General features: G+C 36.0%; 1 protein-coding gene and 1 long non-coding RNA gene across 2 annotated transcripts; one reads left to right on the forward strand and one right to left on the reverse strand.

Annotated features, from left to right (window-relative positions):
- The first annotated feature begins 1054 nt into the window (after positions 1–1054).
- LOC140172626 (uncharacterized) lies at positions 1055–3144 on the forward strand. Its single transcript, XR_011861744.1, has 3 exons — positions 1055–1267; positions 1775–1842; positions 2940–3144. It is a non-coding gene; the product is annotated as an uncharacterized lncRNA (long non-coding RNA).
- Positions 3145–4855: 1711 nt separating this feature from the next.
- LOC140145806 (uncharacterized) lies at positions 4856–16050 on the reverse strand. The gene is made up of 8 exons (XM_072167483.1): positions 15906–16050; positions 13736–13829; positions 11496–11732; positions 10437–10593; positions 9818–9960; positions 9318–9593; positions 8001–8207; positions 4856–6882 (listed from the first exon to the last, which is right to left on the reverse strand). Exons 5-8 carry the CDS (start codon positions 9954–9956, stop codon positions 6614–6616), a joined length of 891 nt encoding a protein of 296 aa, XP_072023584.1. The 5' UTR covers positions 9957–9960; positions 10437–10593; positions 11496–11732; positions 13736–13829; positions 15906–16050; the 3' UTR covers positions 4856–6613.
- Positions 16051–16363: the final 313 nt, after the last annotated feature.

A 16363-nucleotide genomic window follows, 5' to 3' on the forward strand; every position in this document is an offset into this window, starting at 1 on the left:
GATAACAAAAAATACACAAAAAGTAAGTTATTATGCAAATTAGCTAATTACAGCTAATTATGTATTCATGATTTTATTATGTAAATTAGCCATGAGTATTTTTTTTTTTCAATATTGAATGAAAGTCTTTTCATTCATCATAAATTTGTCAAGTATGAACCTGTTATGATGTTGAATAAAGAAACTGCAGTTAATTACTTAAATATAATACAAAAAATACAAAGTTTGACATTTTGACGGTGTTTGGAATTGAATTTTCATTTTTTCTGTAAACATGGTATGTGCCACTATTGCTCAAAGCCAAATCCGGCCTTGGACACAGAATGGCTTAGAGCAATTGTGGTTTGGAATATTACTCCCTTTTAAAATCACTTTGATAATATTATGTTTCAACTCGTTTTCCTCAAGTGTGCCATTCGTTGTCGACGGAAATAATTTACATGCTAAGAAAGATTACTATTTCAGCTAAATGGTGGTAGGTCTTTTTTTTTAAATTTCAAAAGACCTATATTTATTGATTTATGAGGGATCTTGACCAATCCATAAAACAGGTAGCTCTTAAACGAAGCAACATTTATTTTAAAAAAAACCAGATGGTAGTCACAGAAAGGTTTCACACACCATATATTACAAATTCAAACAATTGGGATAAATAGCACATATGAAGAAATTAATTTTTCGACATGGATGTTTGCCAAAATTGAACATTTTGATGCGCGCGCTTTTCAATTTACTGTTATGCTTGCATGCACAGTGTGGCAGAATAATTGTGCAGCCACTGTGACATACCTATTTTTAGGCAGAACTTCAGCAAACATACGAGAGTGCTCCACCCTCCTATCTGACAGGGAGTCAATATTACAGCTAAGCAGCGCATCATGATATGAACTGTAATCTACTCCCAGGATTGTTCTATCGTTACTAGCTTACTTCTATACTCGTAATTACTTACTTAATAGCTAACTTCCTTTAATTCTTTGTTTGTTTACTTAATTATACTTACTTACTTACTTACTTACTTACTTACTTACTTATTCATAAGGTTTCCGCATCAGCTATCGTAAAAGAAACGGGCGTGGACGAGGATACATCAGGAAAGAAACCAGCTGTTGAGAATAACAATACTGCCCCCAACGTTACCAAAGTCTCGTTGGAAACCAATGACAATGCAGTCAACACTGCCCCCAACGTTACCAAAGTCTCGTTGGAAACCAATGGCAATGCCGTGACGGTAAAGGCTCAAGTTGAAACATCGGGATCTACTCATGTACGTGTACAAAGTATGCAAATCAAAACGCATTAAAAATAAAATATGTTTTACTTGCCCTACCCTTATTCATTTGGCGAGATATAGCTATACACGTGATTTTCTATGTTTGTGGCAAGTCTGTGAATTTAGTGACTGTTTGTTCCTTCAGAAAGCACCCAAATAAGAGTTACAGTCTTTATACTGAATATAGAATAAACTTTATTCTCAGTTTGGACGAACTAATTAAGGTTACGTTACATATGTCGGGAATATTGACTATAAATTAAGCCAATGGACACCACATTCGATCTTACAGTTTTTCTGATTTGTTAATATCCACTTAAGTAACCAATCAAAATAGAGATTTTAGATCTCTCAGTAATTAATCCCTACTGATTATTCTTGTCATGTTCCTGATTGATTAAATACATGATATATTCCTCTTTGAAATCAATCAGAATAGTTAATAGAAACCGATCATTCAATTTGATTAGTAATCAATATAATGTGTCGATTTTCCTGCAGATTTCAACGGCCTCACTGAGCGAGGATTTTCCGCCGCCTCCTGCTGAACTACTCAACAAAGATCATAAGTAAGTCATAACAAAGACGCAGTGGTGTAGCTAGGGTTTTCCGGGGGGGGGGGCATAAAGGGAATGTGACTTTCAATTAGAGATAACACCGGCCAATATCCTATAAAGGTGAGGAGGGAGTGGAAAGCAAGATGTGCCAGAGGAGGGATCGGCCCCACTGCCTCATTACCTTACGCCACTGCATATACGTATAACAATTTATTTGACCATGGTCATAATGACGAATAATATTAAAAACAATGGACTTCAAATGTCTGAAATTGAATGGGTCAAAATACTAAACAGGCTATTAAAAAGGGCACTTAATTTAATGTTCACATGACCAGATGGGCGCTGATATTTCTAGACAGGAATTATGAATAGGTGACCTTTGGCACAGCAATCGGTTATACTGTGTATTTAAATAAAACGTGGATATGTCAGGTAAATTTGTCTTATTTTGCAATATTAATATTGTAAAGGTTTTTGCGTCCTTAAATACGTTCGAAATTTATAGAAACATATGACAAAAACCAGATGCAAAACATTTTGCAATAATATTATTTAAGAGTTGACAAATTTGGAACAAAAAATGTTTGCACAATACAATATTTCACAATAAAATCTTTGTACCACCTTAACACTGCTGTATTTATGCGACAAAACATTTTAAATCCCCTTTCACGATCTTCATATAATCCGGTTATGACCAAAACTGAAAACAGATATTATGACAACATTATTTCCAGATAATTCCGGAACAAATCGGTTTCTTTTTGAATAAAAATAAAATAATAATAATAGTGGTATATTACGTTTCAATTTAGTTTTTACCCTTATCCTTTTTATTGTCAATATTTTTCGCCAATACAATGAGCTTTTCCATTTAAAATCCACACTACTCTTGTGGAAGTATTTTGGAAATATCGTCCACAGAATGAGAGGTCCACAGAGGGAGGGTGAGTTTCAAATGGTTAATGTGCTTATTCCATTTAAAACTCGTACTCTGTGGAAGACATATCCAACATCTTTCACAGGGGTAGTGTGGATTTTAAATTGACTAACACAATGCTTGCTGACTGCATACTGATATGTCTTTTTGGTTTCTCTATTTACAGAGATAATTCAGATAACACTTTTGAGAACCCTGCCTTCCAAGCAGATGAGGACGAGAAACCACGTACGGAACTCTAACATCCGAATATTAGTTTAGAAACAGAAATATACATACACATTTAGAAAAAAAGTTCAACTTAAGAACTTTTTCCTGTATATGAAATCCCTCTCCCAAAATGGTTCTAATAGGAACTAGAAAGCTCTATAATTGAAGTCCGAATTAAAAAGACTAGTTTGCGTCTGACGTCAGGGCAAAGGCGCGACGTGATTGGTTGCTGACCTGCGCAGTTCATCATTGTTGGTCTGGTTGACAGGACGTCATACGAAACTAGTTTTTGTTAATTCGGTCTTATCATATAAGCTATTTTGGGGTTGAGAAGCTTTGTAGGTTTTGTAGAAACACCTTTAAAATAGTGTCTTGATAAGGAACCATTTGTAAAGGTTCTGTAGAGAACCAAGAAAGTTCTTAAACCCATAAATTGTTTTTTGTGGAATCAACAAACCTTTTGTGTGTCGTTTTAGTACCATTTGGGGAGAATGGTTCTTTTTAGATTAATTTTGGCTGAGGGTTCCGTATACAGGACAACATAGGTTCTAAGTCGTTTTATATGAGAATGTAGATTTATCAGATATAATATCGATTGGTTGCATCAGAAGGACCATTAAAAAAATTTAAAATAAACACGCTTATAGACGATTTTTCATTCCCTTGAAGAGAAGAGAAGGAAAACTCATTCATTTGAATTGGCTTTTTCGGTAAATCGCTTCAGCCTTTGCGAGTACACCTGAGATGTCGTCATTTGATGGCACGACGATCTGCGCCCATACGCCCGTTGTTTAGCGAACATCGTTACTGCGAATTGCAAGTCAGTGTGACGTCAAATGACGACATCTCAGGTGTACTCGTAAAAGCTTATGAGATTTACCAAAAAGGTCTATTAATTCTTTGTTAGCTTTGAGACCTCAATACTTTTGATACCATAAATAAAATCATTTCTTGCTTTCAAAACCGTATTGTTTGGGTATAATATGTAATATCACATACAATTTTGAGTCAGCCAAATTCGTTGTTTTTATAGGACAACATAGCAGTTTTAAATTCGCCATAGAGCTCCAAGTTAAACATCGTCACCACTAACAGGCTTACCAGTTACCAGTTACTTGGTTACTCTCTGAAGACCTGAGCCCAAGACGACCGTAAGTCCATTTGGCCCCTCAACATGTATACACTCAACGTAACTTTAGTGTATACATGTTGAGGGGGCCACGTGGACTTACGGTCTTCTTGCGCTCATGTCTTCATCTGGTCATCTTGCTGTTTGGTTCTAATTTGATGTTGTTTGAGTCATAATCTGTTAGCATCATCATAACACGTGAATATCGAGCTAATCGCCAAGGAGGGATACCGATATATTATCATGTAAATGTTTTTTGATTGTTTACCGTTTCCTGTGTATGAAATCTTTATTTGGTTCTGAGTTCACCTACACAATTTTGGAGTAGGTATCAATATAGCTTTGCCCTTATTTGTAGATGACAATCCCGTGTATAATCATGCGAAATTTGAAGAAGCTGCCATCTACAGAACTATATAAGTTATAAAAGCAGAAGTAGAACTTCTTGTACGGAGGCGAGGGTACTCGAATATGAAAGAGACGAACCTTAGCCTATCGGAGTACGACGTGCACTAGGGGTCTATCCAGTGGCGTACCGTGGCCGCCCCAACCCGGGGGGGGGCTGAAGAAAATTCAATTTTGCCGCCCCTTCCTCAACAGCCCGAAAAGGTTGACCCAATTTTTTTCTCGGTCGTTTGAAAAAGTGAAGAGCAAAAAAAAAATACAATTTTTTCAAAAAAATTTATGCTTTTGACGAATATGACTACAAAACAATAGATGACAGCAATAAAGAAACTTTAAAGTTTGTCAATCGTATGTGCATTACGTGATTTATTAAACGTTCAGATTAATATTCAGTGCAGGTATTAAATCGTCACACAAACCGTAAAACCAATTTTAAAAAATCTGGATTTGCTCTGTTCTGACTCTGTTGGTCTTATTTCCAGTGGCCCCATTCAGTGACCTCCATTCAACAATAATATTATAACTCAAAATTTGACTTCAAGTTGTGGAGTATGAGATTTTGTACCCAAGTTGACAACTCTCTAGTCCGAAGGCTCCCTAGTCCGAAGGCTCCTTAGTCCAAAGGTTCGCTAATCCGAACACGTAATTTACCATTTGCTAGTCCGAATTCTGAAAAAGGTTCGCTAGTCAAAATATCGGGTTCTCTAATCCGAGGGTTCTCTAGTCCGAATGATAAATAAGGTTCTCTATTCCGAATATAGAATAAGGCTCACTAACCCTAACCCTAAACCCAAACCCTAACACTAACACTAACCCTAAACCCTAACACTTATTCTATATTCGGACTAGAGAACCTTCGGATTAGCGAACTTAATTTGGTTTTCTGACTAGCGACCCTTTGGACTAGAGAACCTTCGGACTAACGACCCTTCGGACTAGAGAGAAGTCACCAAAACATTTACAGGTCATTCTATGAATGTACATACTGGGATTAAAGAACTGTTCCCTGACAGATGATGATGTTTAAGATAAACCGGTTAATTTACTAAGTGTGATTCTAAAATTTATTAAAGGAAGGTGACTTGATATATTTCGAAAATAGAATTCTTTAAAATTGATGTATAACATAAAATGTCGTCCCTTTCAAGCATTAATGTAAAAAGAACACGTAAATGGGACTAATTTCTGGTATTTATACAGTATATTAATCACGATAATATAGTCTTCAACGTTTTTATGATATTCATGTAATAAATTGATATCAAATGAGAGATCCGATTTTTCTCATTAACATATTGAAATCTAGAGCTCCAAATCAACGATATCATCCAAAAACTGTCGAATTAGTCTCTAATACCACAGTTAAGACCAATTCAACTGTTTTTAGACGATTTCAATATGTTAATGAGAAACATGAGCTTTTACCCGATACCAAAATCTGCATTTTGACTAGGTAAAGTAGGGGGATGAAGCAATCATTCAGGTTAAATTTAAAGGATGAAATCAAAACTCGACCGGGTGTTTCCCTCCGATTTATATTGTTCTAAACAATGGAAACCGGGCGGAATCGGCGAACAACCGCCGGTCGTGTTTTGACTTCACCCCTAACTTAAAGCCATACTGTACGATATTATAATATGAAATTGTTTTGTTTGTTTTTCAATCCTAACTTTTTGTCATATTTGTATTGTTTACACATGTCCCAACTTGCACCTAAATGAAATCAGCCAAATTGTTTGTGTTTGTAGGTCAACAGAGCAAAGGTTGACATAAAGTCATAATTCATGTTAAACGGTAAAAAAATGACCAGTAGGGTTTCTTTTATTTTACCTTGTTATTTCAGCTCACAATGGATAGAAACCCTTCCCGACAGTTACTACTAGTATTATGTCAGCATTTTGAGTATAGAATAACAATTTTAAAATTTGAAGGAAATCGTATATTATGGCTTTAATAAATAAAAAGTGACAGATTATTTAACATAATTATATATATAAGTTTAAACGAAATAGAGATAACTAACTTTATTCTTAATAACCTCCACATATTCTGATGTAGGATAATCTACATCAGTCAGTAGCCATTAATAACTGGCTTTAGCCACAGACTTTCCAGTCGGCTGCGTGGCCATTTCCTGACGCAACACCAATATAGCTGACATCTGCATTTACGAGGCATGCCATATCCTCATTGATGAATGCCTGACCATCAGCACTAACCTCTACATGCCCATTAGTGAATGTGATGGTGTAATCACGGTAGTCGGCTGAGCTCAGAACGCCGGGTGAATCAGTAGTGAAGACGACCTTGTCATTGGAATTACAGAGGCCTCCAGACTTATGATTACTCGCTCCCCTACCAAGTTCTGAAATACAAAAAAATATGTATAAAATAGACGAGGGTTTAAGAAGGAAAGTCATTTTACTTTTAGCAGTGTTTAGCATTTACCTTTCCTTGATTCTACGATGGTTAACAGAGTTTCTCATGCCGGATAGAAAGACGTGGTTTACTAAGATTACCACCCTCTCTCAAGTCTTTGTATTGTTTATACAGACTTGATATTTAGTATGGAATATTTTTTCGAAAAATTCCAAGACTGGTCTGGAAGGGGTCTGCATTAACCGCACATGATAAATATTAAACATATTAATTTGGGTGTATCGGGAGATGGTGTAAAATTATTGTTTGAACGAAATATGCTTTCCATTAGTTTACATTATGGCGCTCAAAACGCAGTGAATTAGCATAAAATGGTGGTAAAGGTGGTACGCTCTCAGAAGGTTTGGGCCAAATGTTATAAACTTACTGCGCACAAAGAAGCAGAGTGAGTTCATTGGACAACCAGGGATCCGCGCAGTTGTTTTTGTACCGTACGTTTATAACATTTGACCCGGGGAGGGGCATTCACATTTTCTGAGTTAATTACCACTTGAATCTTTTTTTCTTTAGTTATTATAAGCGTTATAGTGACAATGACGATTATTTTATGTCAAGCATATCAGGCATTAACAGCTGGAATCAGAGTGATAACGCTGACCAAATCAGATCAATTAACCTAATGATAATAATAATAATAATAATAATAATAATAATAATAATAATAATAATAATAATAATAATAATAATAATAATAAATGATAATAATAAAAACAAACAAACCTGATTTTGGTTATCAGGCCATCTACAGGAACACTGTTTTGTTTTTGTTTATAGTTTGATCAGCTCGTAATCGGCGGGCCTTACAACATCGCGGATTAATATCTATATATTTTTTTCGAGAAATCTCTTGCGACATCTCGCCAGAAACATCACGAACGATACATTGTCTATTTTCTTTAACACGCACAATATAAACCCGATAGGTCAACTATATTAATCTTAGCTTGTGTCTACTTTTCGGCGTAGAGGTAAAAGCTTAACAATTACCGCCCATTACGAGCTGTTCAATCCATAAGTATGTTTTAATTTATTATTTTGATGTACCTATTTTCGGTATTCCGAGATCTCCGGCTACATCATCTACAGGTGCGTTGGTCGGTGAGAGAATGATGTATGCAAAACCTGTTCCTTTGATGGAAATGGTGTAACTACTGGCTCCAGCGGAAACTTCCTTAAACGCAAATGCAAAATCGGAATTCCTTACACGTCCAGCGTGGGCGTAACTCTCTGTGTGATGATCCGTGCACACATCTGGAAGAATAACGCACGATTAATAATATCATTCATGACAATTCAATAAAAATCTCACTTAAAGGTTGGTGTTAGCCTGAATCCTTCGCGCCAAAAATGTCGGCACCGTTTTCAACCACAATCCTTTAAGTTGCATTATAGTCATGCGTGTTACAGACTGAATAATCCTAGGTGGATGTACCTAACATTAATGAGACATAAATCACATAATAGTGTGATTCCAAGTTATTTAGTTACCCTAGCGATTTTGATATTAATTAGAAGCAAAGTCATGTATGACATGATCCATGGTCTATGAACGGGAACGATGCTACCATTGTTTTGTTCAAGGAAACATGATTCATGCCTAATGTATTTATTGTACACTACCACAGCTCTGCAAATATCAAATGTCTTCTGACTGATATTTTAAATATACTACTGAAATATTTATTGTGGACAATGAGAAAATATTAGACTTCTTCAGACGCCAAAATCTAAGTTTTAATACGATAAAAAAGAGTCGAGGCCATGAAATAGGGCTTCAACTTTATTGTATAATCACCAGTATATTTAATAATATGTATAACTTCTTGTATCAATTGATGTTATAAAAATGGTCAAATAATTGCATCTAATAATGGGGGATTATCCCTTGTGCTTGTTGGGCTATTCCAATTGAAACCCATACGCCCCATATGGAAGGCATAACGTTAATCGTACAATCGTTAATCGTCGGGAAACAATTGAACTAAAACGAACGCGCGTGACAGCTCTGAACCATGTATACTGTTTTGGTTTTCTTTATTTTGGAATTATTTCTATAGCAAATTAAAATTATAGATTTTTAAAAATCTAGGCCGGCTCCACCAAACCCAAACCCTTCGTGATTGATGTTCGGCCTTTCCCCTGGGTTGCATATTTGTAACAATAAAACGATTAGCCTAAATCATTAGGATGTAAATACGAGCGGTTTTGTTTCGTAGCAAAAGATTGGTCTTGTCCGTATCCGTTTAATTTCACGAAGTTTGCCTGCGCATGCCATCGTAAACCTGCAAGATCACGGTTCTTGCGTTTCAGATAACCCCCACCCCTCGATTTTAATTTGATTTACGTATAATGTATACATACCATTAACCACTGTAACGTCATGAAACTTGGCGCACTGATCCAGTCCTGTTCCAGCACGAGTGGCCTGCGCACTGCCACTTTTGGGTAATGTATATAAACCATCATAACGGTCTAGAAACAAGAGGCCTCCGTTATAAAGGTTAATGCTGGGCGATGCAAGACCGGACCCGGCCGTGTCCCATTGGTACAACTCCGTTTCTACACCAGAATCGAGGTCACGTCGACTTATCGCTTGATGATACCGGTCTGGGCTCCAAGCAAAATATAGAGCATTTGCTATGCGAAAGAAAAATAAAACACATAAAAAAATAATAAATAAATAAATAAATAAAAAATAAAGCTGATATCAGCTGTAAAGGTTAGTTCTATATGGTTATGTAAGGTTTAAATTAATCTACCCCTATAAACCTAAACCTACCCCTAATTCACACAATGTGATGTTTGGATCTATATAATAATTTTTATGTAAAACACATAAATAATCTGAGACGTAGAATTACCTGCGGCGTCATAGGCCAATCCGTAGCCGTTTTGCACAGATGTTATTGTAGTCACTTGAGATGTATCCAGATCAAGTTTTTTGATATCACGCTGAACCCCATTCCCGGTCGAATCAGGGGCAAACATCGACATATACATGTCTCTAAATGTGTAAACAATAAACAATTAATTAAGTACTAAACATCTGTGCCTTAAATCGCTTTTGTCCCATTTCTCCCTGTCAAAAATATTCATGGCCCCTCCGAGTCTTACCAAACATAATTATTGCACCACCCCTAGCTGATCTTCACTAGCAGGACATGTGTCATGAGCATATAATTGGCCTGCAAAACCAACTATTGACAGACATACCATTGAAGGGATTCCAAATTTCATAACTTAATAATTATGGTTGAATAATTATGGGAAGTGAGACTCAATTATATCCGGGTTAATTTGTGTCGTATAAATTCACCTGAAAGGATGTACCCGGGTTCATCACATCAAACGTCTAACGATATTGCCTGTTTATAAAGTTAGTCTCTTACAATATCGTGATATAAATCTGCACAACACTCCTACTATTATGATAAAATGTGATCAATATATTTTAAGGAAAAGATAAGATTTGTGTCTCACCGTCCAGATATGCAACTGGAATGAACGCGGCCTGGTGATGCAATCTGTTGCTTAATAAGAGATGCCAGGTTTAAGCTTTAGACACTACCAGCATCCCATCCAACAAAATCAAAGTAATAAACTGCAGATCCATCTGAGTCAACGTGAATCATATATTCTGTTTATCAAAACATGTAAAATGTTACTCAATTTAACAAAATGGGATGTATGAAGTCCGTCATCGGTTTTACCATCCAAACTATAACATACAGAAGCGTAGCCAGTAAGGGGGCGAGTGGGGGTGGGTGTGTTGGGTTTGGGGTGGGGTGGGTTTTTTTTGGCAGGGTGGAAAAATGAAAGGGAATAGTGACCCCTTGACAAAAACGGGATACACTGCAGGATTTAGATAATGAAAACAATGACGTTTTTCCAAACACAACACAAAAACACTATACTACAATAGAAAACATGTAAATTAAACAATATCATGCTGTATTTCAACAAAGCAGCACTAGAAAACATTAGAATTTAAAAAATCCATGCTCTATATATTTCCAAACACAGGACTATAGTTGAAAACATGAGCACTATATCGGCATTTATCCACGCTCTCTGGATGATCACATCCCTCAAAACGCACGACGGGCCCATATACTGCGCAAAGGGCAGCACAAGTTAACCTTAATGCAAGTTTTACATGCACTAACACCACGACCACAAAAAAAAATTAAAATCGTTTCACGTCCCCACCTTGATGGAAAAGTGAGGTGGGAGGGAGGTGTTTTGTGCTAAATTGACTCGTAAAATTGACATTGCTGGCAATTTTCTGGATATGCCAGGAAAGCGACGAGATCATTTTTGTTTAGATTATGAGGGTTAGACCCTTTCGAATTCTCCAAAACACTTGCAAGTGATTCATACTGACTAATAAACTTGTTTATCAGCATTAACATTTTACTAAAGCATTATAGCTTAAACTTTACTATGATTATTGAACAACATATAGACTAAGTGAGGAGGGAGGCAGATGCGAAGAGAATTATTTGTTTGCCTAATCAATGAATTAGTGTTCTAGCTTACCCGTGCCCACAGCGGCGGGTCGTGCGACATTATCACCTTCATTAACCTTCATTAATGACTTTTTCTGCATGTCACCGAAGTAAATACAACTCTCCTCAACGGCAATGTTGTAAATTGTCTCACCGTAGTGAAATACTGGGGTAAAAGCAAGAGTATCTGCGGGTGCCGAGAAAACTGTACTTTTCGCAACGATAGATCCCCAATGGTTGGGATCCTTCACTTCACAAGTTACATACACTGTTACGGCCGCCGTCGTATGAAAAAATAAAAAAGAGACAAATACATTGTTAAAAAATAACTATAGCGATTTTTAAACTGGTACATAAAAAGCAGAAATCAAAACAAAATAAAGATTGATTATTGAGACGAAATAAAGAAGGAGAGATGGGAAAACAACAGCACGCATTCGAAAATTTAAAGGAACGTAAATAATAAACTAGAAAAAGAATCAAAGTGAAATAAAGAAGAAGGTAAAATTGATTTCAAAACCAAAAACGACGAAACCACGTGATCATCATTGGTCTTACTTCAAGGCCAATAAATAAGTTTGCCAATTACGACATAGTAGTTTAAAGCCTTAATGTACGATCTTTTTAAATTTTTAGATTTTTCTGTTTTCTTCCAAAATGATAATATGCAATCATAATGAAAGTTACCAATACATTTGGATGCGACAAAACAGTGGACATTTGCAAAGAAACAGCATCATAAACTTCCCCTCTATCACTCGAAATATCTCGCTAAAAATTAGGACGCCGAGTGCGGCCTCAGAGTTAGTCTCCTACGCAGCCAATTTGGTTATGTGTAGGGAACGTAACCAATCTGGCTGCGTAGGAGATTAAGATTTGCGATTGTTCCGACATAATTATTATAATAATCTGAAAAATATTATGTCGGACCAACAGAAAATCATCCCGTTTTACTACAAATAGGGCGAATTTCACAGTTTGCTCATAGATTTAAGTTGGAACATGTGAAAATATTACAAATATTCCAAAAAAATCAGTTTTGAGAAAAATAAAGGTATAATCTGAAAAATAATTGTACATTAAGGCTTCAACGTTATGTTGGTTTCATACTTTCATGCCGCATCCGCATTGCAGACAAACAGACACAATCGAGGCTTGTGATAAGCTGATACGCTAATGCCGCTAGGCTAGTCAGGCTATAGACCTTTTTCCCTTCTTCCCATCATGCACTATTCCAGGGGGTATGAGCTTCGCCAAACACACCATCTCCCCGGGGGAGGACGCAGTTATGTTCATTACATTCCGGAATACGGACATTTCGCCTGGTGCCTTCATCAGAAAAAAGGAATCGTGTATGATGGCGCACGATCACTAATACCTTTCAGGGGCAAAAAGCAACATTTCTGTGCCTTATTGACATGGGACGGGACACGCAGTGATAATCGGTCGGTGTTTTTTTCAGAGATGAAAATAAAACGTAAACAATAATCTCTTACACAGATGATCAGCATCGCCCGTATCTGCATCACTCGTGTATTCAATAATTACATACTTAGTAACATCGATGGCCTTTACGATAAATCCGCATATATGGAATCAATGTGCCCATATTAAGACAAAATAATTGGCAAACTAAGACTAATTTCAGTTTATGCATTCTAATTTTAAGAAAAGAGATGTTTCATTCTTATAAACAACCATTTGATTAAAGTAACACAAAAAGGTGTAAATTATAGCAAAGTTTTGGCATATACTCAAGATTTTGAATGCTTAGACTTGTTCCAAGTCTGTGATTTTTGTGATTCGATTGTCATAAAACATGCCGAAAATGCATGTTTTTTCAAGAAATTATTAAAATAATGAACTTTTCCTTTTATCTACAGTTAGGACTAAATGAATGATTAGGATTGAGCTATGTTTCAGTTGGCAGACCTAATAATATTTTTTTAATTCCAAATAAGTGCTGTATTTTTCTGGAATATGGAGTAGAGACGTCAATTAGAAGTTAATTTGTAAGGGTGCAGATTACGCCGACGCCGAAGACACAGTATTTGTGTGTAAAGGAATACCCTTATTCTCGTTTTTTGCTTTGTTTTGCATTCACCTTATACACGCTATAGGCAACATGTTATACTAACACTCTTGAGCATATTCGGCACACAACCATGTTATCAAAGCGACGACTCAGTGCCATGCGAGCCCTGAGCCCAGGGCCTGATGAAGCTTGAATGAATGTGTTCTGTGTTTAAGGGGTAAATGGGACATACTCACCATCTTGTGCATAGCCGCTACCCAAATATGCCAAACCAACGATTGCTAGGATCTGCAAAAGCCCCATAATGAAGCTCGCCGATGTCAAGCTGGTCTGAAAAAGAGTACCAGAGATCAAATAATTTATACCCAGCAACAATATGAAATGCATAATGACATACACACTAAGTGAGCCCTCCACACATCACACACCTCGATAAACAAATCAGAGGCTGAAACAAAGTAACAAAAAAGAAAAACTAAAGAGACTGAAACATGCGAAATTTGCATTTTAAGCAGAATTTATACTTGGTGGCTTAGCGATTGCGATGCACAGCTATTGGAAAGCGATGGGCGATTGCCGAATTTTGCGATGCATTGCTTGTCGCTTTTGAATTGATACTTAATACCACAGCGATCGCGATTGCAGATGACAATTACAATACTCAAGAGGAAACACAATACATTTTAGAAAATCCATTGCTGTCAATAATTATTGCTTTCAAATAATTCATCTCCGAAAGTTAACGATCCAGAAAGGTAAATGAAATAGCAAAATAATAGATCCAGTTGACAGAAAATGATTTGTTGATGCATTCACGTGACATGGCAAGGCCCCTACACCCTTATATACATACTCGTTGGTTGAATCACATGCATTCCCCCCACCTTCAAACACACGGACTTGGGTTTTCCCAACTTGAATAGAAACACTCACAGATTTGGATATACATGATAGCATTGTATAAAAGCAACATCTTCAATTTTGCCCAAATTTGGCCTTGTTGTATTCAAATAAAATATTATAGACAGATATGATAAAATTGACACATTGAACTATTCCCATAGAGATTACATGACATGTGTTACAATAGAGATCCCCCTAATCATACATTATGTGATGCGATTAAGCAAAATCAGTTGGAACTCAGAAATATTGAATTTTCAGATTCTTATAGGATAGTTAAAAGCATTTACAAAGCTGGATTTTGCAGAAAACCCCCTTTGAAATTGAACAACCAGTTCCAAAGATATGAGCAATTAACATGATTTAAAAAGAGTTCCAAAACAACAGGAAACAAAAGGAAATAGTTCCTTTGGTTGACTATATCTCAAAATCAATATTTTGATATTGATTTTGCTTGTTCATATATTACATATTTGCAGGCAAGAAACTATAATATTTAGGTCTTTAAAAGAAGCATTTTAATATGCATCGCTACCTCAGATTGAAAACAATCAAGATATTAAAAGAACCAGAAAGGCAATGTCTTTCAAGTCTCGGGCAAAACGCAATAAAATAATGTCATTGCATCAGATTATAACTTGTTGTATTGTCTATAGACATTTTGGACAGGGTCGAGTTTTTAACATTGTTTTAATTGTTCTGTATACATTTAATTAAGCCACTTCAAATCTACAAGAGAGGTCAATATGAATCTGTAAAAGTAAGGAGAACGCATTGTTGCCTGTATTTTCTACCCAAGGGGAAATAATTTATTCTAGACGTAACAACCAGAAAAACGTACTTGAAAAGCTTGTAATATCCACAATGTACATGTATACTTAAATGGAAGACATTGAAGAATGAAGAGAATAAAACTATTTAATAAGGTTTCTGGATGGTTTCAGCAACACATCTTGTTCAAATATTTGATCAGATTTGCCATTTTAGAAATGCAAATTTTTTTTTTCGCTAAATTGTCAAACTTCTTTATCAATAAAAAATCGACCTAAAATTCTGTCAAAATAGGGGCGGATATATTTTTGCCTCGTGTAAATCTCAGCGAGACCCAAATGTTCACATTTTTTGCGGTTTAAAAAAAGTCTCACTAGCAATGACGTACACTAGGCATTTATCACAAGGAGGTGTTGCGCCCATCATCCATTCGTGAATTTATAAAAGGCTACAAACATAAAAAGTAAAACTTTTTAGATATTTTCTCATCAAACATCGGCCATTACTTGTGGAAGCTCGTTCCATGCAACACAAAACATTCGTGCCCAGTAGTGTAATTTAGTAGAGACACGAGAAAAGAAAAGAAAAAAGCTACAAAGTAACATGCGTAATGTGAATTAAAATCTAAAGATAATCCTTAGTTACAAAAAAAAAAAAAAACTTTGTTCAAAACACATATATCAAACACACAATTTTGTTTCAAAGTCGGATCCATAGAAAGTAAACACTTACCAACGGTGAACGGTTGCTGTGATTCAGATGCCGGGTCTGGTATCCAATAAACAGTTGCTGTGGTAAGATGTCTAGTCTGGTAACGTCGGCCTCCTTGCAGAGAATGATTGGAAACCAAAATATTCTGGTATAATATATAGTTTTTTAATATGATAGATGATGGAAAAGAACGCAAATAAAATTGGTTAAGAGATTAGGGATGGTACTAAAATATAATTTTGTTTTGTTGTACTACAGGTTTAGAGAACACTACGATCGTTCAAAAACGTTCCTGATTGGTCGTATTAAAATAGATTTGCTGATGAGGCTTGTCCTTGTATAATTTATTAAAACCTTGACATCGAACCATTCAAAAGTTTCTCTCATTGGTCGTAATAAAATAGAACGAGCATTCGAAGTATTCCTGATTGGTTGTATTCAAATAGAATTTATAATTTTCCTGACGAGACTTGTCAAAC

This window comes from Amphiura filiformis, chromosome 2, assembly GCF_039555335.1.
Source record: "Amphiura filiformis chromosome 2, Afil_fr2py, whole genome shotgun sequence".
Taxonomy (NCBI): Eukaryota; Metazoa; Echinodermata; class Ophiuroidea; order Amphilepidida; family Amphiuridae; genus Amphiura; species Amphiura filiformis.

What these genes read in the sequence shown, in the direction of transcription:
- LOC140145806 (XM_072167483.1), bottom strand. Translation starts at nt 9,956, where the DNA reads ATGTATATGTCGATGTTTGCCCCTGATTCGACCGGGAATGGGGTTCAG. An exon ending in TGACGTTACAGTGGTTAATG is followed by an intron (nt 8,208 to 9,317) that starts GTATGTATACAT and finishes TTATTCTTCCAG; the next exon opens with ATGTGTGCACGGATCATCAC. An exon ending in TCTCGGAATACCGAAAATAG is followed by an intron (nt 6,883 to 8,000) that starts GTACATCAAAAT and finishes TTTGTATTTCAG; the next exon opens with AACTTGGTAGGGGAGCGAGT.